General features: G+C 51.1%; 1 protein-coding gene across 1 annotated transcript in view; it reads left to right on the forward strand.

The window, feature by feature from the left end:
- Window positions 1-19,677, forward strand: part of STUM (stum, mechanosensory transduction mediator homolog) — a 57,231-nt gene extending 37,554 nt beyond the window's left edge. The window contains exons 2-4 of the mRNA XM_030935081.1: window positions 14,290-14,469; window positions 18,149-18,157; window positions 19,643-19,677. Coding sequence (XP_030790941.1) covers window positions 14,290-14,469; window positions 18,149-18,157; window positions 19,643-19,677 — 224 coding nt within the window. The remainder of the gene's footprint in view (window positions 1-14,289; window positions 14,470-18,148; window positions 18,158-19,642) is intronic.
- Window positions 19,678-26,229: the final 6,552 nt, after the last annotated feature.

Here is a 26,229-nt window from a genome sequence, read left to right on the forward strand (position 1 = left end):
GAGACAGAAATGTTCTGTCTCCTCTGGAGATGTGGAATATGGATGTGAACCTAGAACTGCTGCAATTATTTTGTCACCATGAGAGAAGTTGGCCTTGTGATGAAGCTCACACCTTGGAAGACAGAGCAGAGAGATGGAAGACATTGGGTCTCTGATGAATCATTGAGCCAAGAAATCAAACCAACCCTGAATTCCTGTTAACAATAAAAATAGCAAGGATATATTAGGTACTTAATACGTTCTAGGCATTTTAAATGCATAATCTCTATGAAGCCTCACACGAAATCCTGGATATGGATACTAGTATAACCCATATCTTACAGATGAGGAAATTGGGCTGAAAAGGTTTGATAGACCTCCAGAGGTAGAATAACTTGCCCAATTTCAGTCAACCAGTAAATGGTAAAGTCAGGAATAACACTCAGCAGTCTGACCCTAGATTCCATCTTCCTAACATGATCCCACAGTGCCCTTCTAGTTTTGTTTTGTTTTGTTTTGTTTTTTCCAGTTTGTGAACCGATTTCCCTTTGTTTTTGTTTTCTTGAGACAGTCTTTCTCTGCCACCTAGGCCTGAGTGCAGTGGCATGATCTCAGCTCACTGCAACCTCCACCTCTCAGGTTCAAGCAATTCTCCTGCCTCAGCCTCCCAAGTAGCTGGGATTACAGGCATGCACCACCATGCCTGGCTAATTTTTGTATTTTTAGTAGAGATGGGATTTTACCATGTTGGCCAGGCTGGTCTCCAACTCCTGACTTCAGATGATCTGACTGCCTCAGCCTCCCAAAGTGCTGGGATTACAGGTGTCAATAAATCCCTTTGTGATTTAAGCCTGTTTGAGTTGGTTACTTCCAAATTAAAGACCACAAGGGACAACTCCTCCCTGCAAGTGTGGTATGTCCCCATGGCAGGAGCGGCAACATCACCTCCCCATGGAGACAGCCATCTTGAACTGATTCCATGTGCCCCAGGCAGGAAGTTGTCCCTAGCACTAGAGCATATACATGGGCCGCCCGGCAGGGCACAGTTCCAGGAAGGAACACGTGTGTCTGCCAGGCCTGTGGGGAATCACCAGCTAACAGGGTGCACCTGAGCACAAGCCCCACACAGGGCTCCTTCCACCTCCTCTCCTCCCTTCCTGGTCCTCATAGAGGCTGGGCGCCAGCTCAGTCAAACCACCTCCTTTTCCACTGTTGTTGTGTTGTGGCTGCCTGAGTCTACAGTGGCTCCCGAAGGCCTCTTGGGACTGGAGTCCTTTCCTGGCTTCCAACCCAGAAGCCTCTGAGTCTGGCCTCCCAGCAGGTGAACCCAAGCCTGCCATTTGGCTGAAAGCCCCACTCTGCCTGGTTAACTGCGAACAACACCATAGGATTGGGAGCTGCATTCCAGGGGTGTTCCTGGAAATTCAGGGGCTTCTGTCACAGCCTTGCAGAGTCCCATGGCATCATTTAATTTTTTGTGTTAGATGTCTGCATGCATCTGTCCCCTAGTTTACTCAACCACTCCATTGCCTTCTCTGCAGCTAGTGAGGAGCTAACTGATAGACATCCTTGAAGAGTTAGATCTCAACAGGTTGCCTAAAACCTTGTTTTAACCAAAATGAGAATTTGGTTTTGAAAAAAGAGAAAAGCCACCTGTAATTCCACCATGGCAAAACTATTTTTACAATATTTTGCTTAATACACTCCAGTCTTTGTCCACATACACACATATGTTAAAATAGTCCCCCACGGCCGGGCGCGGTGGCTCAAGCCTGTAATCCCAGCACTTTGGGAGGCCGAGACGGGCGGATCACGAGGTCAGTAGATCGAGACCATCCTGGCTAACACGGTGTGACCCCGTCTCTATTGAAAAATACAAAAAACTAGCCGGGTGAGGTGGCGGGCACCTGTAGTCCCAGCTACTCGGGAGGCTGAGGCAGGAGAATGGCGTGAACCCGGGAGGCGGAGCTTGCAGTGAGCTGAGATCTGGCCACTGCACTCCAGCCTGGGCGGCAGAACGAGACTCCGTCTCAAAAAAAAAAAAAAAAAAAAAAAAAAAAAATAGTCCCCCACACAATATACTTTCTATTTGTGTAATCTCACTTGAAGCACTTGCCCATCTTGCTGTGTAGTCATCACAATTATAATTTTTCCCGGCTGTATCACACTGCAGCATAGGGCTGAGTGCCTAGCCTCAGGCTTCATGAGGCTGACACGGTGAACTTAACAATGATAATAACTTTTTTTAAAAAGGTGGAGTGAAGAATAATGCCATTGGCCACAAGTCAGTGTGAGAGCAGGATTCATTGAAATCTTCAATTTTGTTTTCCTAGTCATAATTAATAACTCCTATCTGCCAAGATTCTCCTCCAGCATTCCCTCCTCAGAGGACAGTCCCCATCATCTTCCTTCCTACTTAGTGTGGGGCCCTCCTCATGCCCCAGCTAGGCCTTATTGGTTTCATGCTGTGTTCTAAGTACTTTACATGCGTTAATTTAATCCTCACGTTTACCCTTGTCTACTATCATTGCGCATTTCATAGATGGGGAAATGAGAAATGCTATCATCTAGAGATGAGGTCTAGAGAAATGCCATCACTTGTCAAGGTTGCACAGCTTATCTGTGATGCAGCTGGGATTCAGACCCTGGCATTCTGATGCCAGAGCCCACCTTTGTATTCACAGTGTTATCCTGCCTGTCCCGCCTCAGTCCCTGCTCAGAGGACTGACCACACAGCATTGCGTTCTGTGGGTTATTTGCCTCTCACTGCCCCGTAGGATACTTGAGGGCTTGGACACTGAAACACTCAGCAGGTACTTCATAAATGCTAGCTGAATACATGGAAAAATGAATGGATGAAATGAATTGGGTATGATTTTAAGGAGGGGACATGTCTTAGTTCAGGCTGCTATAACAAGAATACCATAGACAGGGTAGCGTAAATAGCAGACATCTATTTCTTATAGTTTTGGAAACTGGAAAATCTGGGACCAGTATACCAGTGTGGTTGAGTTCTGGGAAGGGACTCTTCCTGGTTTTCTCACAAGGTGGGGAGGGAGAGAGAGAAAGAGCTTGGATTTCTTCATCCCTTTATAAGGGCATCAGTTCCATTGTGGAGACTCTAACTCCATGATCTCATCAAACTTTTGCACGATGGAATGCAGTCTTCAGGTCTAGTGACTGGAGTCTGCTACTACCTGCTGTGTCAGAGGCCCACTGAGGCTTTTGCTTCTGAGGGCTCAAAGACTTAAGGGTTCAGGGTGCACCGTTCTCCCATATGCCCAGTGTGTGTAGCCACAGCTCAGGGCACCTGGGGACCGCTCTTCCCACCAATCCCAGGGGTCACCCACGCCTGGCTATGAGCTCCCACTGGTGCCTGGCACACTTGAGCTCACACACACTGGGCTGCTGAATCCCTGGGGCAGTCTTGTTCCCAGGCTTGCGTTTGGTAAGGAGAGAGTGCCTCAGCTTTAACAAGCTCCATGCTGAGCACATGGTGGGCACTACATCCATGTTATTTGTTATTTGGGCAATCAGATGAGGTCCGGGCATGAGTCTGGAAGTCTTAGCCTCGGGCCTGTGGATTAGTGGCACTATTATGGCAAGGGGTCAGCTCAGGGATCCCTGTTCTCAGTTGCTGCAGCAGCATCCCCACAAGAGATCCCTTTGGGTCTCATCATGTTGTAGGCTCTCACTGCCTTTGATCTCAGAGAGTCTCTCTGGCTGCTGCAGCCTTGGGCAGAACCCCTCTCTGTTTTTAATCTCCGTGTCTACCCATCCATGGAAATGTCATCTTGTGAGGTTGCAAATTCTAAGGAGATGGTAGCCGTGTTGTCTCCTATAACAAATGTCACCACTGCTGCCCTCACCCATCTTTCCACCAAACTGGCCACCCTTAACACCGACATGCTGGAAGGTAGGAAGGACAAGGTTAAGCCCTCAAGGGCCACTGAATTGTCCTGGACTCCCCTGCCCTGGCCATTACACAACATCCCATCCCTGTCTCCTCAGTTCACCCTCTAGCACTGAAGCCTAGACTCTGTCATGGCAGGCTTGGAGTTAGGGAACTGAGAAATTCCGTGGGGTTAAATTTCTCCTCCAGCTTAACATCCTGGGAATACCCCTGAAGAGACCTATGGTGTCCAGTTCTGTAGCACAGCTCCCCAGCCCTGCCACAGAGTGCCCAGGCTGGGAGCGGGCAGGCAGAGGGCAGAGGAGGTTTGTTAATAAGCACAAGGAAGCTGATGCACACCCAGAGCCGGTAAAATTAATTATTAGCTCCAGTCACCCTCACCCCCAGCAGGATGAGAATTGATGTCACAGTCAGGGGACTGAGGGGGACGGAGGAGGGAGCTGGTCTCATTTTCCTTCTGTCCTCAGAAGGAAGGACACTGGATGGGTATGTGGCATCCAAGAAGGCTCCTGTCTTCTTGTCTTTATGCCAGTTGGAAAATCAAAGGCACACAGTAACAGCTGCAGCCCACCTGATGCTGCAATACACCTGAAGGCTGTGACTTACCAGGGTCTCACCTGCACACCCCTTGTCTGCCTGAAGACTCGTACCCCACTGTGTTCCCCTGACCCCGTCAACCTCACAATCCCAACTCATTTGCCCAAGACCCCTGAGCATTTACCCGAGACCCTGGGAGGAATGAAGAGGGTTCGTCCCAAGCTGGCACTTTCTGACTGGGGAGAGAATGGAGGGCCTCTGGATATAGGGGAGCAGCTGAGGCTAAGGGAGAAGTGGTTCAAGATGCCATGCACCTTCTCTCTGCTGGAAGACAGAAGGTCACCGGTCCACTTTTCCTCATTCTCTTCCATGAAACCCATGCATGGAAAGATTTAAGTCATAATAAATTTACTCTCCCATCTCTAGTTGATCAAAGGTGGGTTATTGGCCACTGGGAACTGCTGATAGCAGGAAAGACCCCCTAGTTACTGCACTGAAATGATGGGATCCCAACGAAATACTGGCAAATTCGGCTTTCCAGTGGGTGGTGTGACCTCACTAGGGTGTCTGTGCTTTCTCTAATGTTGAAAGCCACTCACGGACCCTTTGCTGCTCCAGGATAGAGGTATCAAGGGCACTGGCAGATTCTTTCTGAAAAAGTGTGTGGAGGGTCAGGAATGATGAGGATGCTAGAACTGTTTGTGTTTTACCCTGCACTATTCTAGATCGGTTTTATGTTCTGAGTCCTCCTTGCAAATTCCTTGCTGGCCAGGACATGAGGCTGCAGACAGTGCTGGGTCTACAAAACACTTTCTGGGTGACTGACTTGGTGTAATTCCAGGGGAAGACACAGCCCCTCCACAGACCTGCTCAGCCTCAAACGCTGCGCTGATATGCCCTTTGTTGACACCTTTGTCTCCCACCTAGTGTGGCCTTCTTGTGCTCTGTTCTGGAGTGACAAAGCTGAAAGGATGACATTGCCTTCCCTCAGCACATATGAACACATGATATCCCAAATCTTCTGCTCCATTTCTTGAGAAAACAAAACCCAAAAGAGTTGGCACGAAGAGCATCAGAGTGGCCCAGGACTCTGGCCTTGCTTTCTGCAGCCTCCTCTGGTTTACTTAGGCCATGGCCATATAGGCCCCGTTCACGTTCAAGGCTACGCTGATTCTGTGTCCCTGGGACTTTTGTCCAGAAGTATTTGTGAACTTGTAGTCAGTTCTCTTTCCTTTTCTTTCTGGTTGAAATAATTGCACAATGAGGCAAAGATGATTAGACCTCCTAAATCAGAATCTTAGGGTGGCAGGACCCAGGAAGATGTATTTTTAGCAATCTCTCATTTTGATCCTGAACATAATCTTCCATTTAGCTTATTCTGGCCTTGAACTAGGCAGCCCTTGGCAATGGGTCCTGTTTTTCAGGGTGTGAAGAACTTGTTTCTTTGCTTTCAAAATCAGCTGTACATTTCCTTCCTCACCCCCAAAGCTCACATTCAGGGTAAGGCCTTGAAAAAGGCCTTGCTCAACCAACACCCCGGGAGTGAGGAAGGGTGTCCAGGTGTAAGTCACAGCCACTGGGGAGCAGCACATCACAATGACTACAGAGCCAGCTGGAGCTGACAACTGGGATCAAACGACTTGCTGGCCTAGGTCCCGGGGCAGTTTTTACCCTGAAGTAGCTGCTTCAGAAGACAGCTCTGCCCTTCTCCCACCAAGTTCCAAGAGGCTTTAAGATCCTCTCTCCAAACTCAACACCTCCCAAAGCTCCCATGTGGGTCATGCGAAAAACTGAACCTAGTGAGAGTTCAAAGGATGCTCCCAGCTCCCAGGCTCTATCTTGTGGGAGCAGAGCCGCCCCCCTCCTGATGGGAGACTGTACCAGCCCACTCCTGACTGCTTGCCTTCTCGTGCCTGACAGCCAAGCTTCAGGAACTCTCCCCTGAGGACAGGCCCAGAGAATCTCTTTGGGGCTTCCAGGATGGAAGTGGAGAGACCCTTTTCCCTCCCCACTGCCTTGTCTTGGGGCCTGAGCCCTGAGCTCCTTGGGGAAGCTGCAAGCACAGAGACCACAGTGATGGCAGCCAGGGGGCGCTGTGCTTGCAAAGCTTGGCTCTTCTTGTGTTTTTGCTGCACCTCTCCGTAGGAGGACTTCCACAGGCCTCTGCTGCCTGCCCTTTTTCCCAGGATCATGGTAGGATGTGCAAACCACATGTCTGTGCCTAAGTCCCAGGTATCTTACAACACATTGATTTTGGTGGTTGACAGTACAATCCATTGCCATCATTTTCGCTGGTACCAGTTAGCGTTCGCTGGGACCTCCAGGAACAGCATGCCAAGGGCCAGCCTCAGCCTCCCTGTCCTTGCTGCAGAGGACCGTCTTCCCGCTCCAGCTCTGAGTCATGTGGGGGAAGCCGTTGGACAGAGTGAAAAACTAGAATCGTGGACTCATTTCTGATGAAGTTGTATGATTTTCTCGTTCTATATCTGCCAGGCTAATTCCTCCACCCATCAGAGGAATTGGTATCAGCTGGAGGAATGTTTATTTTTTTTTAAACAAGCAATTCCTAGATCCATCCCTGTGCTTGTGGCAGTCTAGAGTTGGGGCCTTAGAATCTGCATATGAACCTCAGTTTGAGACATTTGATGTACATACTGCTTTGGAAAAACATCAGGGGATGGTTCCCCTTCTCATTTTGCCAAGAACCTTGATGTCCACTTATCCCCTACCTGGTTATGTCTTCACACTGTCCCCTGCCCCCTCCTGGCAGCTTCTTCTCAGCAGATAAACAAGCTTAAGTTTCTCCCACTTAAGGAAAAGTGGTCCTCACCCACGCTCTGGAATCCACATCTCCGTTCTCTCCAAACCCTCTGACCTCCTGCTCTGAGCCCTGCCAGTCTCCCGACTCCCTGTGGAGCTACTCTTGGCCTAAGAGAGTCTGTGATTGCACGTGGCCCCTCTCACTGAACCTTGCTGAAGCAGGTGACCTGCCCCACCACCTCTTCCTCCAGACAGTTCTCTCCTGTTTCTGGGATGCCCTCTCCTAGCCAGTCTGATTGGATCTCCCCTGTTCCTTTGTGGTCTTCTTTTCCCTTGCTCACCCCTAAAATCTTGGTGTCTCCCAGGGTCTGTCCTTGAATTTCATGCCCTCGTGGGGTGACCTCATTCACTTTCAACCACTAGTTGAAATTGACACCTCTGGGGTCCTTGTCTCTGACTCAGCTCTCTTCAGTTGGTGGGCACGGCCCACTCTGGGTTTCCCACCCTGGTCAATGGCTCCATCCTAACCCTGTAGTGTGGAAAACCAGAACCCCAAACCCATCCTATGCCCCTGTTCCTTCCCTGCTCCAACATCCAGCAGGTCACTAAATTGAGGATGCTGCCTACCTGTCCTCTGCAGGTCCTGTCTCTCCTACTGCCCTCTCCTCCCTTCTCACTGGGGATTTTGCAAGGCCTCCTCTCCCTGCCTTCCACCTCGCCGCTTCCGACCCATCCCTCCTTAGGGGTCAAGTGTTTGTTCTCAAATTCAAACTAGGCCCGATAGTCCCCTGTTTAACCCCTTCCCAGGGCTGCCTGTTGCCTGGAAGAGGAAGGTGGATTCCAGAGCCAGGCCCGCAGGGCCCTCCCCAGTCTGACCCCTGCCCCCTCCAGCCTCACTTGTTTAATTTCTGAAATTTTTACAGAAGTCTGAGCCAGCCTCATTTTTCATCACTCCCCTACACATGCCCTAAGTCCAACCTGTGCACCACTGGGCTCTGAACGGCCAGGTCAGCCTGTCTCCAGATGCTCTTCCCTCCTCTGAGTCCAGTCTATGCACCCTGAGCTCCAGACTGTGCACCGCTTAGCTTCGGACAGCCAGGCTGGCCTTTCTGCAGATGTTCTTCCCCTCCTCCTTCCCTCCATGAGTCCCCATCAGCTTCCCAGCTCCCTGCTGCATCGCCTGCTCTCCTGTGAAGTCTTTCCTGCTATGGCCAAACAGAATTCGTCACTGTTCCTGGTGTGACCCAGTGTCCTTGCCAGAGTGTGAGCTCCCGGGCTGGGGTGGCAAGTTCCCATCACCTGTCTGGGCTCCCATTCCCAGGACTCAGCATTGGCATATGGCTGGCGCTCAATAGAATAAATTAAAACCAACACATGGCTGTTGGGTAGAGCATTTTATTTAACTGGTAAGACTCATTTAAAACAATTAACACCTCTTCATAGGAAAATGTGCTAAAACCATTTTTAAAATTTACTGCTGAAGAGATTAAAACAGTTTTTATATCATAAATCCATTCACTTAATCTCTACCTTTTATGGCGTGTGGTACCTTATATGGCAAAAGAGACCTGTTGTCATAGTTTCCTAATTAGTGATATCTGAGTTCACACAACTGGACAATATGCGTGCACATGGTAGAAGTCAGTATGTGTATAAGGTTATATTTTTACATGGCTTAGAGTTATCATGAATGTGTCAACATGAGTAAAAGAAGGTGCAGAGACCAAAAATCCCTCCGACACCACACACATGCTAAGGTTGTCTCGTCCTTTAAATAAAGTGTGGGCCAGCCCAGCTTTTCCTACCATATAAGCCAAAGCTTTTGGTAGGGATCATTCAGCTTGCACAGCCCTGCTCGTCTGCAGAGCACTGGGCTCACCAGGCCTTCCCTGCTCCACAGGGAATAGGCAGGTACTCAGCCCACTGGCCTCTAATCACTTTGGCAATGCCAATGAGATTTCATCTTTTGACAAGAGATGGGCTTGATGACCTTCTGACTCTAAGAATCTCTGAGTTCAAAGACAAAGTTTCCTTATGCTCAAAACTTTCATATACACATTAGGCTTTTATTTTTCAGCTGTTCTTGACCTGCAGAAATGCCAATTTCATATGGTTCAGTCTAATAAAAACATGAAAGAACACGGACCACTGTTCCCATTTCCTAGCCTGAAAGAGTGAGGTGAGGCCACAGCCACAAAGAGAGGGTCACTGGGTCTCAGCTCCCACCGAGTCAGGACACTGTAGCCCAGAGATCAGAACACCATCCAATTCAAGGCCTTCCATAAAGGACATAGGGAGGGGAAGGAGTAGGTTCAAGGATATTTGAAAACCATTAAGGATGAAGGTTCTTGCTTATTATTAATAATTTTTTTTTTTTTTTTTTTTTTTTGAGATGGAGTCTCACTCTGTCACCCAGGCTGGAGTGCAGTGGAGCATTCTCGGCTCACTGCAACCTCTGCCTCCCGGCTTCAAGAGATTCTTCTGTCTCAACCTCCTGAGTAGCTGGGACTACAGGCGTGCACCACAAAGCCCAGCTAATTTTTGTATTTTTAGTAGAGACAGTGTTTCATCATGCTGACCAGGCTGGTCTCGAACTCCTGACCTCAGTTGATGCGCCTGCCTTGGCCTCCTAGAGTGCTGTGATTACAGGCGTGAGCCATCACGCCTGGCTTCTTTCCTTATTTTTTAATGTAAGGATGCAACACCCTAGACTGAAAAGGACTCAGCCTTCTTAACTAGACGGATCGACTTTAAGTCTGGGTTCTGCTGTGAGGGCAAGTCATTTAGCCTATCTGAGCCTTAGTTTCTGTATCTGTAAAATGGGGATAATAATAACTACCTCCAGTGGTTTTAAGAATAAGAGGTAATGTAGGTAGAGAGAGGGTTGCACAGTGCTTAGCAAACTATAAGTTTGCAGCAAATGGCACCTATGTTATTTTCACTTCACATTTTCCACACATATTCTTGTTCATCTTCAACCATCTTTCAACTTCTGCAGCGTTCTCTTTTGTAATAGGTGCACTTGTATGCATCTCCTGTCTCACATGCACGATGCACTGGCAGAAGCAAAGGATGGTGGCACACACTTCCTAATAGTCCCTGAGTCCTCCGCATCTTCCTGTGTCCACTACTAAGTACTGAGCCCACATCTCCTCCATTCCTCAGCTGCTGACTTCTCATCCTAGTTCATCTTTCCCATCTCAGACACTTTAAATCCACCCTGCCACCTGGGCACGGTGGCTCATGCCTATAATCCCTGCACTTTGGGAGACAGAGACGAGCAGATCACTTGAGGTCAGGAGTTCGAGACCAGCCTGGCCAACATGGGGAAACCCCATCTCGACTGAAAATACAAAAATTAGTAGGGCACGGTAACACATGCTTGTCATCCAAGCTACTCAGGAGGCTGAAGCAGGAGAATCACCTGAACCAGGGAGGTGGAGGTTGCAGTGAGCTGAGATCGTGCCACTGCACCCCAGCCTGGGGGACAGAGTGAGACTCTGTCTCAAAAAAAAAAAAAAAATCCACCCTGCTGACAAATTAATTTTCTTAAGTCCCTGCTTCCATTGCATTTCTCTCCTGCTCAGAACTCTCTGTGAGAGCTCCATTTCCAGCAGGTTGGGGGCAAACTCTTACCCAGGCATTCAAAGCCTTCCACAAATGGCCAGAGTCAGTCCTCCCTCTTCATCCCCATCACCTTCCCCTTGTCACCACCCTGCCCCCTGCACCATCCTCTCCCTTCTCCTCCCCGCAGGAAGAGGCTGGAGCTGAAGTCCCAGCTTCATCACTTTTACCCTTACAGAAGCCCTTAGCCTCCTTCTCCTTTGTCAGATGGGGTGATGAGTTTGCCCAGTACACTGTGAGTTCTTGAGGACAGGGGTCCAGTTAGGTTCCTGAATGAGTCTCTACAGAGACTCCAGAGTTGCACCCCAATCTCATCCCCCCAGAAGGAGGCTCCAGGCAACACTCTGTGCCCCTAGCTGGCTGTCCATCGGTGTGAGTAGAAGAACAGTTTTGCCTCTCTGGATCTCCCACAGGGCCTCTGGGGCTCTGTGCCAGGGACATAGTAGGGGTAGTTAGTGAGTTGCCTGATCTTGCATCCGTGGTTTTCACACTTTAGTGAGCCTTATGATTCCTTGGAGGGCAGGGGGGAAGCTTGTTGAGAAATGCAGATGCCGGATCATCCTTTAGACATTCCGTAGATCTCAGGTGAGACCCCACATTTTTAACAAATGCCACAGGTGATGAGACAGGTGGTCGGAGGAGACACTTGAGGTTTGGTGTACTTCTTTGAATGCCGACAGGCCACCTACTGTGTATAAGGCACTGTGCAAGGGGCTCAAGGGATGAAGGTGAATGAGATGCCACCTGGGACCTCACATCGGTGGCAGTGGTTATGATGAGGAGAAGGAAAACGAGGCAGGGTTAGTTTCAGAAATCAGCACGTGGACTCAGGCTTCAGCCTTGGATCTGAAGCACAAAGGTGTGGGTGAGAGCAAAGGCGAGACCTGGAAACTATAGGAGCCAGCGAGTTTGGGCAGGGAAGGGCCTGAAACCAATGAGATGCAGCCTGGGACCTCACGTTGGTGGCAGTGTAACCGATGAGGAGGAGGAAAACGAGGCAGGGTCAGTTTCAGAACTCAGTGTGTGGACTCAGTTCAGAGTGGGAGGCAAAATAAAAAACAGGCAGCCTCAAAGAGCAGGAACTGACAGAATGGAACGTGAGGAATGTGAAAATGGTCACCAGTCGTTTGGCCAATTTCCCAAATGCCCTGCTTTCTGGTCTGGGCCTGCTTTTAACAGGTCATCTACACCTGGGAGGCAGTGCAGCGGGGCGTGGCATTGGCATCTGACTCTGGTGGGTTCAATGCCTGCCTGTGAGTGTGACCTTGGACAAGATGCTTAGTTCCTGAGAGGTATTAGTTAGGGCTCTCCAGAGAGACAGAACAAGCAGGATATATGGAAGGAGATTTTTTTTTTTTTTTTTTTTGAGACGGAGTTTCACTCTTGTTGCCCAAGCTGGAGTGCAATGGCACCATCTTGGCTCACTGCAACCTCTGCCTCCTGGGTTCAAGCAATTCTCCTGCCTCAGCCTCCTGAGAAGCTGGGATTACAAGTGCCCACCACCATGCCCGGCTAATTTTTGTATTTTTTAGTGGAGACAGGATTTCACCATGTTGGCCAGGCTGGTCTCAAATTCCTAACCTCAGGTGATCTGCCCGCCTCAGCCTCCCAAAGTGCTGGGATTACAGGCATGAGCCACTGCACCCAGCCCTGGAAGGGTATTTATGAGGGGAAGTTGGCTCACGTGATCACAGAGGTGGAGAAGTCCCACGATAGGTTGACTGCGAGCTGCAAAGCCGGAGAAGCTAGTAGCTGGCTCAAGTGGGCAGCATGGCTCAATCCAAGTCTGAAACCTCAGAACCAGGGAAGCCAACAGTGCAGCCCCCAGTCAGTCCTGAGAGGCCCCCAGGAGGCCTCTGGGGTAAGTTCCAAAGTTCAAAAGCTGAAGAACCTGCAGTGTGATATCTAAAGGCAGGAGAAGAAAAAGCGTCTCACTCTGGAAGGAGGAAAGGAAGCAGAGAGGACATTCCCCTTCCTCTGCCTGTTTGTTTCTGCTGGGCCCCCGGCTGATTGGATGGCGCCCACCCACACTGAGAACAAGTCTTCCTCTCTTGGTCCACTGGCTCACACATCAGTCCCCTCTGGAAACAGTCTGACAGACACACTCAGAAATAGCGCCCCACCAGCCATCTAGGAACCCCTCAATCCTGTCAAGTTGACACCTAAAATTAACCATCACACTGAATCACTCTCTGTGTGTGTAAGAGTGTAGTAAACCAAACGGTGGCCTCTAAAGATGTCCACATCCATATCCCCAAACCTGTGAATATGCTGCCTGATGTAGTAAAATGCATTTTACAGATGTGATTAAATTAAATGGATAGGGAGAGCATCCTGGATTACCCAAGTGGGTTCTGAATGCTATCACAAGGGTCCTTACCACAGGGAGGCAGCAAGAAGATATAAAGACAGAAGCAGAGGTCAGGGAGAAGGTGCTACGCTGCTAGTGGTGATGATGGAGGAAGGGGCCACAAGCCAAGGAATGTAGGTGGCCTCTAGAAGCTAGAAAAGGCAAGAAAGTAGATTTTCCCCTGGAGCCTCCAGAAGGACTCATCCCTGAGAACCCATTGCAGACTCTTCTAACCTCCAGAACTATAAAAGAATAAATTTGTGTGGCTTTTAACCATGAGGTTTGGGTAACTTGTTACTGACACCAGTAGGGAACTATGACAGACACAGAGAATGCTAATTATCTTCACAGTTGTCATCAGGAGGGCTCAGAGCCCATGTAGGAAAGGGGCCTAACTCAGTAAAGGTAGTGATATTACCCATAGGGGCTGAGTCTTAGACAAGGTGAAGAATGTGACTGCACCCACCACGTTACTTGGCACCTTGTGGATGCTCAATAGAGCTTAGGCTCCCTGTCCCTCCCCTTATAGGTCAGGGTGTCTAGGGGAACCCCATCAGGGAGGGGCTCTGGGAAACCTGTCCTAGTCTGCACCCTCTACACTGTGCAGGCACCTAGGCTCTTGGCTCCTGTCCCTTAGCAATCAGCATGTGTGCCAGGTGGTCATTTCCTGGCCCTTCACCTCTCCTGAATTTACCTCTGAGGTTGCTTCTCTGTTAACTCAGACACACCAGCTCCCACCTCAGAACTCTTTGGCCCTTGGAATCTTTGCCAGATAAAGTTGCCCTTTCCAACTGCCTGTTGTCCTTGCAAGTGGCTTCCCTGTTGCTCCTTCCCAGAAAGGACTGCTTGTAATGTGATTTCCTTGTCTCCCTGAAAGGTTCCAAGACTGTATGGGGCCCCCGGCAGCCCCGTGCCATACCTGCTCCAGGTGGCCTATGTAGTATGGAGACGAGAAGTGGACCAGGGTCTGGGCAGTGGTGCCACTCAGAGGATAGGGTGCCAGACATCGGTGGCTCTTCTCTGAGCTCTCGGAGGGTGGACAGCTGGGCCCCAGGCCAGCAATGAGCACACAGACTCCTTTGTCTCCCAGCACCCTCAGAAGGCTGTCCCCTCTGGCCTCTCACAGGGACATTCGTCTCGGCCTTCACTGTGCTGTGCGGGGCCCGCACCGACCTCCCGGACAGGCATGTGTGCTGCGTCTTCTGGCTGAACATTGCAGCAGCCCTCATCCAAATCCTCACGGCCATCGTCATGGTGGGCTGGATCATGAGCATCTTCTGGGGCATGGACATGGTCATCCTTGCCAGTGAGTAGCTGCTGGTGCTGCGCCTCCTGGGGGTGGGGGAGTGACCAGGGACAGGAAGGACTTGGGAGGCCTTCATGGCTGGCTGAGGTCCTGCTCACCCAGTAAGGACCGGCTCTGGAGAGGGCTTGCCTGTGCCCTCTTCACAACTCCCCGGGCTGCTTGGCACAAGGGACCCTCCCCACCAGGCCTAGCTCAACACCTGCAGGGAATTATGAGTTCATGGCAGGCAGAGTTCCATCATTTAATGCAAACTTGATTCAGACACAGAATGGTTTTGTGAAAGTGTTTAAAGTTACAAAATCAAGTTTACCAAAGACAACTCAGTTACCCTTTCTAAAATAACCTAGCAAAATCTTAAAACAGACTCCACCCATTTTAAGCAGCTGTACTTGTCTCCCATACCACCATCCACGTTCCTTGTATTTTCCCACACCTATCTACCTGTGAGGGCACAGTTCCTCAATAATTGACCTCATCTCTCAGGCACTTTGGCCTCACTCCATACCCCATGCCCCTCATTGTGTCCTATACCCCCCAAAACCATTCATAGCTGGGATCTTCAGTGCCAGAGCTAAGCTGAGCCAGGTAAGGGTGGCAGAGGCAGGAGGGGAAACTCAGGGTTCAGGGGCCCTAGAATTATGTAGAATGATCTATAGTCAACTCAGCCTCAGTTCAGAATCCTGTGAATATCCAAGACTGAGAGCACACATAAATGGCAGGACAAGGGTCAGTGACCAGTTAGGCCACCAGGCCAGAGAAGATGCAGGTAGACACAGAGCCTGAGGGAGATGCAGTGGAGTGTGGTCAGATGGGCTGCCCAGAAGTGGCTCCTCCAGCAGCAGAGATCAGGGGAGGAAGTGGGTCAGCTGCACTGCCAGGATCTCCCAGAATCAGAGCAAATCAGCCAGATGCTGGCAACCAGGGGCAGCCAGAGCAGGGGAACTCCAGGCTGGACCAGCAGCTGAGCAGCAAGCTGCTCCAGGGAGGAATGAGCTGAGAAGTGGCAGGGAAGCTGCTCCTTCTTCCTGGGAGGGGTATGCTCAGGGCAGGGGTTGCCTTGTCAGAGGAATATTGTGAGGTAAGCCCAGCAGGCAGGCCCTTGCATCTCCTTCATGGGATCTCACCCTCCGGGCATGTCCAGGGGCCACTTTCATTTGTCTAGAGAGATGAAGAGCATGACTGATAGGAAGGAAGTGCTGCCAGCCCTTGGGTGAGTCCTAAAACTGGGTCCCGACAATTCCACAGAGGAAATTTGCTGCTTCCCCAGGGGCCTGTGGTCTGCAGGCTCTTGACCCTGTTCCCAACTGGAAGCTGGGAGGTGCTTCTGCCTTTGGAAGGTTGAAGGCTGCCCAATTTGTGCAAGATGAGCCCCTCTTACTGGCTCATCTTCTCTCAAACTGAGCATCTGGCCAGGCACTGGGGATCTGAGTAAGGAACCTCTGCATTAAAGCGGAACGTGACTGTGTCACAGGGTAGGTCTCAATAATGTATGCTGATGCCTCATCTGATCTCTAGAGCTTTCTGGTACACTTGTCTTTGATCTCCTTAGTAACCAGGAACCAAGAGGTTGGAACCTTAGAGATAACTTAAAGAGCTCCCTTCATCATGCCCTAGGTGAGGCATTGAGGCCCCAGAAGTGCAGATGGGGATCCAGTCACTTCCTCACTTTCCATTGCCCCAGGCTGCTGACTTGGCCAGAAACTCCTCTGCTGTGGCTGGTGTGGGGCGCTAACTGGGCTGCAGGATAAGCAAGTGCAAGAAGCTGCAGCCCCCACCTTTGCCACGCAGCCTTCACTGGGGGTCAGTGTCAGCCCCTTGGTTGCCTGCACACTGTTTCCAGGGCTGCTGTCTTTGCATCAAACTTTTGAGAATGCTTTAAGGGGTGTATTAGTCCATTTTCACACTGCTGATAAAGACATACCCAAGACTGGGAAGAAAAAGAGGTTTAATGCACTTATAGTTCCATATGGCTGGGGAAGCCTCACAATCATGGCAGAAGGCAAGGAGGAGCAAGTCACATCTTATGTGGATGGCAGCAGGCAAAGAGAGTTTGTGCCAGGAAACTCCCATTTTTAAAACCATCAGATCTTGTGAGACTCATTCACCATCACAAGAACATCACAGGAAAGACCCGTCCCCATAATTCAATCATCTCCTACCCAGTTCCTCCAACAACACATGAGAATCATGGAAGTTACAATTCAAGATGAGATTTGGGTGGGGACACAGCCAAACCATATCAGGGGTATAGACTTGAGGGCTGCATACAAAAACCAGTCACACCTCATTCTTGCCCACTGCCTGACTCCCAGACTCATTCACCCATCTCAGCAAGGGAAGCCTTTGCATTTTTTTCCCACAACTAATCCCACCCCCAAAGGGTGAATAGTTGCCACTCATAAGATGGTGCTGCAGGTGGGATTACTCCCAGCAACCATGGAACTTGTGTGTCCGAGAATGACTCCTTTGAAGGGAATAAGTATAATGGACTTTCCTATCCTAGAAGACAGTTGGATAAGGGACTCTTCTTTCCGGTGTCACTCCAGCCCCTTGCTATAAAACTGGAGGAAACTTTTCAGTTGTAACAATACACCTTGGTTTTTCACATGGCATTGCCTGGGATGTCATCAGCAAATACACCATCATGAAAAACTCCTAAGAGGGGAGTCAGAGAAATCTAAATGAAAGTGGGAGCTAAGATCAGGAACTTGCAAGCATGTTGCTTGATTTATATGAATAACAACAAATAACAATCAACAACACCCTGTCAGTAAATACTTGGTAGCTTTATGGCGGGCTCTTTCTACTGCCATGCCCATGGCAGACATTGCTAATCAATCATGACACTTTCTGCTGACCAATCTCACATGTTATCAGCACAGGGCTTCAGGTAGTCACTACTAATTGATCCAAGAGGTCTGAAAGATAAAACCTGTTTGCCACCCTCTGGCCTGGGTCTTCCCCAAAATATTTTTATATATGTGGCTCCTCTCCATAGAAACAGCTAAGCACATAGCTCAGACAGAGCCAGTGTGGGACCAGGATGGGACACATTGGCATCTTTAGATTGCTGCAGTCAAAGCTCTAGCTGTCCAGGAGCTGCCACTCATGTCCATCTGGAACTTATCTGGAGAAAGGCATGAGCTGAGGATGGAAAAAAAAAAAAAGGGCTGGGTGCTGTGGCTCATGCCTGTATCTCAGCATGTTGGGAGACTGAGGCAGGAGGATCACTTGAGACCAGGAGTTTGAGGCTGCAGTGAGACATGATCATGCCACTATACTCCAGCTGGGCAACAGAGCAAGATTCTGTCTCAAAAGAAGACAAGAATAAAGAATGAAGGCAGCAGTGTGGGCATGGCCAGGATATGGAGGGCTGGGGAGGCAGTGGACAGAGCTCCCTGGCAGTATGAGAGCCCCTCGCTGTGCCCCTAGCCACGCCCACACAGCTGGTGGGCAGACCGCTGGCCACTGTGGCTGTCACCATGAGCACTGAGCACTCCCTGCCTGGGGATTGGCATCTGAGAAACCGCTGGCATTGCCCCTGTCCCATCTCCCAGGCCTTATCATGGATCCGCTTTGTTTCCTGTGCGGAGCGTTCCCTATGGCTCTGTTTTCAGGCTGTGTTTTCTCTTCTTCTCTCTCTTTTCCTCCTGCTGCCTCCCACTCTGTGCTGCTGCAGTTTCCCAAGGTGAGTCTGCGGATGGACGTGCAGGCCTCGTGCTGCTGCTTGGGGCCCTCTCCTCCCCTGAGACCCCCAGTCCTGCACACAAACACCCCACCCGCTCTCCCAGTGGGTCAATGGGCTTTTATGTTTAGCTTTAACTTTTGATTTGGAAAATGATTAAACATAGAGAAAAGTAGAGCCCCTAGTAAAATGAGGCCCTAATGCCCACACCAGCCTCAACCACTATCAATTCATGGCCAGCCTCTTTTCCTCTGTCATTCCCTACATCTTCCCTACCACAGCATGGGTTTATTAGCACCCAAAATTGAGAAATACTCTGTAAAATGAAGAGAAAAAGCAGCTGAATACACTGAAGCTCCTCTTCAGACTAAGTTCACTGGCTAACAGGAATAACCACTCAGCAAATTCTACTCATGTAATAGCAGCTGGGAATATTTCAGTAGGTATCTTTTTTTTTTTAATCTTTTGAGACAGAGTCTTGCTGTGTCTCCCAGGTTGGAGTACAGTGGCGTGATCTCGGCTCACTGCAACCTCCACCTCCCGGGTTCAAGTGATTCTCCTGCCTTAGCCTCCCAAGTAGCTGGGACTACAGGCGCATGCCACCATGCCGGGCTAATTTTTTGTATTTTTAGTCAGATAGGGTTTCACCATGTTAGCCAGGATGGTCTCCATCTCTTGACATAGTGATCTGCCCGCCTCGGCCTCCCAAAGGGTATCTTCTTAAAAAAACAAACACAATACCCTTTCACACCTAAATAAAGCAGTAACAATTCCTTACTATCCACAGAGCTCACTTTTTCCCTAAGGACTCATGATCAATATTTTAAAGGTTTAGCCTTCAGGCGCCTTTTCCTGCCGTAATGGTCCAGCAGGTTGGAAGCATACAGGGATAGCTGCTCCCCTCTGTTTTTTTTTTTTTTTTTTTTTTTTTGTATTTTTAGTAGAGACGGGGTTTCACCGTGTTAGCCAGGATGGTCTCGATCTCCTGACCTCATGATCCGCCCGTCTCGGCCTCCCAAAGTGCTGGGATTACAGGCTTGAGCCACCGCGCCCGGCCAGCTGCTCCCCTCTGTATGCCATCTTTCTCCTTCCTCCTCTCCATCCACCCATAGCAGATTCTTAACCCTCAGGCAAGCCTGCCTGGCACCAGCTCCCAAGGCTCTGCATTGGGAAATCACACCAGACCAGTCTATGAGTGGCTTCCAGATGTGGGTTCAGGAGCACATCATTAGCCTTTTAACTCCCACCCCAAATGACAGCCCGACAAACATTCCCAGTAGACCCAGTACTCCACAATTCCTGATTGATTATTTTGTTTCTCATTAGAAAGTCAAAGCCCTTGAGAAAAGTTGTGCTCTGATGGTAGCAGTCATTTACACCTTAGTATAAACAAGGCCTCCTGTGTGCATTCTGGGCTAGGGGCACCTCCTGGAGAAATCCTGAAGGAAGCAGGTGTCTAACCATCTCTCCTTTGCTTCTTCCTCACAGGCTACAAGGAGCAGGGCATCCCACAGCAGCTGTGAGCCCACGGGAGCCGCTGGGGAGATCCAGGGGGGCCCTGTGAGGGCTTGCAGCAGGCAGCTTTGGGCACAAGGACCTTTACATGTTCTCTTCTGCCATTTTCTGGACTGGGGGTGGAAAGGGGGTATTTTTAAAAATATTATTTATTTTGAAAACGCATCTGCTTTTCTCAGCAGGTTGTGAGGGCTGCCAGCCCCTCCCGCTCCGGAAAGCACTGTGGGTGCAGGCACCAGAGCATCAGAGAGCGGGGTGGAGATGAGAACGCCCACAGAGAGGCTGGGATGCTCCAGCAGGCTCCAACCCGCCTTGCTGTACCCACTGCCCACTGCAAGGGCACGCCACAGCAGCTGGGCCGGGCCACACCAGGCCCTGTCTGGGTGAGCAGGGGCTCACCAAGGGGACAGATCATGGTAGACCCGTCCTCTGGGACCCCACCCACCTCAAAATCTGGTGCCCTCAAATCTGAGTGTTTACCTTGTGGTCTCCTGGGGGCAGCACCAGGGTGGGGGTAAGGATGGCCAGGCTCCACTCTAGCGTGGAAAGGCCCACTGTGCCCAGAGCCGGCCTGAGATCAGTCCCACAGGCGTCTCCTGGGCCTGCCTCCCTGACCGCACCCCCGCCTCCTCGCAGCTGAAATCTAAGGGCTGGGTGTGTCGTGACCTGTGTTTTCCTGGGAAGGAGAGGAGTGGCTCCTTCCCTGGGGTGAAACTGCCAGAACTGCCAGATGTTTATACACAAAATTATTAGACCGAAGCAGGAGTGGGCAGACTAGCTGTCTTTCACCCAATACTTAAAAGCATTTCTGGCCCACATTCCTTTTTCTGAAGTCATTGGGGCCAGATGTGTCTCTCAATTGAGAAATTTTAGATTTGAGAAAGACAATGCGATCCATTTATCGTACGCTTTCTAACTTCCCGGCAGAGTGTGGAACATCCCGCCTACCATCAGGCACGTGAATATTTCTGCGGAGAAACATGTGACTAGTCCCATCAGTTGGGATCTATACAAACTGTAAATAGCCTCACCTCAGTTCAGTCTAATTTTGCCACTAAGTAACTTAGGGAAAAACTTACCATTTGAGAGCTTTTGGGGTTTCAGAATTGCAAGAACAATTGTATGGGGTTGTGGACCTGGATCTGCAAACAGATGTGTTAGGAGGGTGAAATTGTCGGCATTACACAGGGACTCCTTCGGTTGCCAAGGGACCACAGGCCTCTTTAAGGAGCCCCTCTGTAAGTGATTGGGATAGGGCTAGATCCCTAATGGGGGCCGGGAGTGGGTAGAATCTAGCAGAAGTTATCCAGACTACTGTGGATCAAGTATCAATCAAGAGAAATCATACTAAGAGGATGGACACTTACATGTCTGTTTCCTTTCCTTTCATTTTCATTCTAACATAGGAAATGCTAACAGGTGGAGCTGGCCCAAAGTCAAGCTTCTGACTCCACTTGACACAGTGCTATTGGGCGTGTCCCTCTTTGAAGGGCTTGTTTGTCTATCAGAGACTCTGTCAGAACTCCCTGAGGGCAGGAGAAGGGATTTTGCTGGATCAAAGTGCTTGGGAAGCAGAGGCCACCATTCTGGGGGTTTCAGCCCATCTAACCCATCCACTGGGCTTTCTAATCACAGTCCTGCCTGAGGAGCGGGCCCTGCCACCCACCCCTCAGCATGGATCCCTTAGCTACTCTTCGTCTTCCATTGCCACCTGGGGCTGGGCTGCTGTTTTTGAACACCTGGCAGTGTCTGTCGCGTCCTGTCCTCTCTTCCTGCAGACCCCAACCCAGGCCTTTGCCTTCTTCTCTCCTGTTTGGAAGCCTCTGTGTCTTCAAGGTGTGGGATCAGATTTGGTTTTCTCTAAAAAGCTAGAACCTTCTGCTGTGTGCAGCGGGCATCCTCCAGGCTGGTGCTCGCTGCTCTTGAGGAAGCTGTGTCAGAACGGAGCCGCCCCTCTACTCAGATAAAATAGCTTCAGCTGCAGGAAGCCGCCCCCTTTCATGCCCACCAGCCCATAGCCCTTCACCCCACACCGCCCCCAGAGTTTGCCCGACACCCCCTGAGTGATGACAGGTCTCAGGAGGGGGCCACCCCCACACATGGGAAGGAGCAGCTTATTTTCCCCGCTTGGGCTGGGGGCGGCTGCTGAGGGGGTGAAGAAGAGATAGCAATTTATGTCGCATGTTTAGTGACACAATCCAGACGCAGGTGGGACTTTCTTGAGTGGCAGGTGTCACCCTGGGTCCCGTGTGGGATGGCTTAATACAAGGGTTTGTTTGTGTGCGTGGAGGGCCATTGTGTCCCCAGATCCTCCTGTCCCCTGAGGGCTGCGTCTCTAAACCTGGGAACACATCAGCCTCAGGAGGAGGCCCCTTTCCGCCTAACTGATGTGTAGGAGAAGCCAAGAGGCCCCTGCCTGTCTCCTGAATGAAGCTGTGAGGGTTGCCACGTGGGCGGGACCAGTTCAAAATAGCACCCCCGCCCCTCTAAATTAGACTGTGGTCTCCAGCATGATCATCTTCAGTAGGTAAGGGACAGTGGCTGATTTACTCCAAGTAGTTCCAGCTGGCCACTCAGACCAGGGCCAGAGTTAACTTCTCAAGCACCAGCCAGCTGAAAATTAGGGTTCTCATGCCAGCAAGTGCTTGGTTGACACACAGTCCTTTGGTGACAAAGTTGGGCTTTGCCTGGATAGTGCAGACAAGGCTGCTGGTTCAGAGGCTGCAGGGCACGTTCCAGGTTGGGGCCCTTTGTCGGTCGGAATTCAATAGGACGCTCCCTGGCTGTGGGTGTTTAGGGCAGGAATCACAGGCTTGCAGAGAACATCAGAGGCAATGAGTGCTCCCAGTACCCAACTGTGACACGGGGATCAGGGTGGCCATTCCCTTGGGTCAGAGTGGGAACCTAAAGCCAGAGTGAGCTGTGGGTGGCCTGGGTGTGTCCTGCGGACGGTGGAGACTGTTGATTTGGATGTTGAGCTCTGAGTCAATTTTAGACCCAAGGACCTCAGGCTGAGAAGGCCAGGTCCCCATGGGAGTGGCAGGATTCTGATGGCTCCCGGCTGTGGTCCCGGCCCCTGGCCCATGCCTAACGCTGGGGCTGCAGAGCTCTGCTGCCAGGGCCCACTCCAGCCGGCCACGCCGCTGGCCCTGACATGGTAAGGAAGGGGCAGGCATCATGGTTCCCACCCTCAGTTGCCCCAGACCCACACATCCAGCCCCAAGAGCAGCCTCACCCAGGCACGGCGCAGGGCATTTTAGCTCCTGGGAGGGGAGATGCCTTTGTGAGTTTCACATGTCAGAGCAGAAGCTCCAAGAGAGAGTAAGCCATGTGCCCCAAAACACTCGGCTTCCAAGTGGCAGGATGGGCAAGTGGCCAGGTTGGGCCGCCCTCACAGCCTGTGCCATCCACACACTCATTACAGAACTCCCAGAAGAAGCAGAATTGCAGGCAGCCCAGAGCAGTCCTGTGAAGGGGTCCTTGCCCCTCAGGAGTAATAGGGTGATTATGTCACATGTTTAGTGACATAATCCCACCTGCATCTGGATTGTGTCACTAAACATGCGACGTAAATTACCATCTCTTCTCCATCCCCTCAGTAGCCACCCCTACCCCAAGCCGGGAAAATAAGCTTCTTCCTCCCTCATGTGGGGGTGGCCCCCTCGTGAGACCTGTCATCACTCAGGGGGAGTTGGGCAAAACCTCCTGGGAAGGTCCTGGACGCCTCCACCCTGCCCCACAAGGCTCCATACTCCCACCTGCCTGGGCAGCCCTCACACCCATGCTCCCTCCTTTAGGCAGGCCCAGAAGGGTGCCCCTTCCTGAGGGTGTCAGGGAATGGTGGCAGAGAGAGAGCTGGTAGTAGGAGCTTCCCCATCCTAATGCAGAGGACCAAGTCGCCCACTCTCCCAGCCCGGGGCTCCAGCCATGCTGGCACTGGCATCTCAGAGGTGTGAGATGAACTCTGCCTCATGCAGGACGCCCAGGGCTCAGGAGCAGTAAGGAGGATGCTGCAAAAAGGAACTGCAGAAAGAAAAAAAAGCCACATGGTTAACTTTTCCCCAGGAGGGCAAAGGGGCCCCGCTCTCAAAAAGAAAAGCCAGGCACAGACCCCAACACCAAGTGTAAGGCAGCGCAAAGCGGGCTGAAACCTCAGGACCGGGGTCAAAGGCTTTCCGAAGGCCCGAAGTTCTTGAGGAGGAGGGGAAGCTAAGAGGGCCCTGGTCCTTCTGCACCAGTGTGGCTCTTTAAAATACAAAACACCCCTGAAGCCAAAAACCCTGAAACCTGTTCTTTAGCTAACCCCTTCCCTGCCCAGAGGCCTGCAATTCCGAGAATTCACTTCAGTTTTGCCAGGATCCAAACCCTGGGCCTGAGGGTGGAGAGCCCGGCCTCCTCAGGGTCCCTTCTAGGCTCCTGGGCCCACTTTAGGCTTTAATTGCATTGACTGTTTCTTATAGTGTTAGTGAATTTTGCAAAGAAAGCCCAGAGCATTGCATCAATGTTTGGGGTCAGTGTCATTTAAATGGAAGTTCCGCAATAGTGGCTGAAAGCAGAGTTTACTGTTATTCCTCCCTTTTGCCGGTTTTGTTGGAGGGTTTTTACTGTAGGGATTGGAAATGGGAGAGCACTTTTAAAGTGCACCCCACCCCCTGCACCCCAGCTGCACCTAAGCTCCCCAGAGACCATGACCTTGTATGTGGCCGCAGGCCTCCGGCTTAGGGAGCAGCCTGAGGCCTTTGCTGCCAACCCTCCCAGGGAAGAAGCCGGGCCTCAGGCTGAGGAAATACAGGGTTTCCTCTCCAGAGGGTTCAGTGAGCACTCAGGTAGTGGCCTCGGGCAGTCCTTGCCAGGGGAACACCTCCATGCTTTGCATTAATTCGTCAGCAAGCGCTCAGTGAGAGCTAACGTGGGCCTGGTGGTCCTGTGCTTGGAAAGGATGTCCTCACCTCCACAATCCTGCCGTCCCAGCCTCCACAGGTGAAGCTGCAGGGTGAGCAGAGGCAGGTGTGGGGACGTACTCTTCCAGGACAGGACTGCCCCTTCTGCCTCCAGAGACCTCTGTGCACTGGGTTTGGGGATGAGATGCCAGCCTAGTCAGGGGAGGTGACTGTGGTCCTTCTGACTGGCTTGGATCTTTAAAATAATCACAAAAAAACTCAGCCTGAGCAGATGGGTGCGAGGCTCAGGGGCTTGTGTTTTTCATCAGTTTTCTTCCCACAAGATTCTTAGAGCTGGATGTTCACGGGATCATGGGGGCATGGAGATGGTCACGCTCAGACAGTCATACACCGGCCCTAAATCCCAGGCCATGCAGAGAAAGGAAGAATCCCAACCAGAGTGACCCCAAATATCCCCTTGTGGCCGAGGAGTGAGTTCCGGCCTGAGTGCTATTATGACTGCTGGCGTCTCTCCAACTGCCTCTCGCCTCAGTTTACCCATCTATAGGTTAGGAACAAAGAAGGGCTCAGGCAGCCATCGTTTCCCCATTTCTGCCAGAGCCAAGGGCTTGGAGGGCCAGCCCCATCCGGTCAAGGGCTGTCCTCTCCTGCCCAGGCCTCGCCGCCTCGCTGAGGCTGGCAAGCTTCTTTCTAGCTGAACAGAAACACTGGCCCCCAATTCCACTCTCCCCTCCTGATGCTACCACAGAGGCCAGAAAGGTGCCCTGTAGCGTCCACCGTGTGTGTGTCCTGAGTCTCCAGTGCAAGTCATCTGGATTTGCATTTAGCTGGGGAACCTCGGCCCCCAACCCTTCTCCCTCTCTGCCTGAATTTGCCAAAATGCCAATCGTCCAGGCAGGTGTGGATGCCACAGTCCATCCCCATTGCATTTCACCCCCACATGGACAGAGGCACACACTCACACACATTCCCAGCACCTTTGACTGCTGGGGGAAGCAGGCTGGTGTCTGCCTGGAGCCTCAGGATTGGGACTTATATCCAAAGGAGCCCACACCCCCTCTTCCAGGATGGGCGCTGGCTGGCAGCACTTTTTGCCCTCATCACACCCCTGACCCCTGCCCAGACCACATGCACACGCTATTTCCTGTCTCCAGGACCCTAACCTGTGGATCTCTTCCTCCCATGCACTCCTAGGGTGAGTGGGCTCAGCACCAAACTTGGCTGTGCCCATTCCCCAAGACCCCAGCTTGGCCTCCTGTGGGAAGGGGAAGGTGGACCTGACCAGAGGAGAGGGGCAGTGTTCCCACCCACCTGCCCCAGCACAGGAACCAGGGAGGAAAGAAGGCGGAAGGAGGTTCCATTCACTGTTTTCTGGGTTAGCACTTGATTGGATGTTTCAAGCAAGGGACAAAGTGATGGTGGCTGTATCAGGCTCCTCATGGGCACTGTCACCCCAGAAGGCCTGGGCACCCATGAGAACCTGTGGCCAGCCCTTTTCATTGGCTAAGTTCCCTGCTGTTGTGTGTGGTGTCTTTTTTAAAAACAACATAAAAAAAAAAAAAAACAACAACTGGTTTTGTGTGTATCAACTTCATTTACATACAAATGAGTGTTGTGTTGTGATTTGCAGTGTTTTGACACCGTGACTGGCTTTGTTTG

The sequence above is a fragment of the Rhinopithecus roxellana genome, chromosome 8, assembly GCF_007565055.1.
Source record: "Rhinopithecus roxellana isolate Shanxi Qingling chromosome 8, ASM756505v1, whole genome shotgun sequence".
NCBI lineage: Eukaryota > Metazoa > Chordata > Mammalia > Primates > Cercopithecidae > Rhinopithecus > Rhinopithecus roxellana.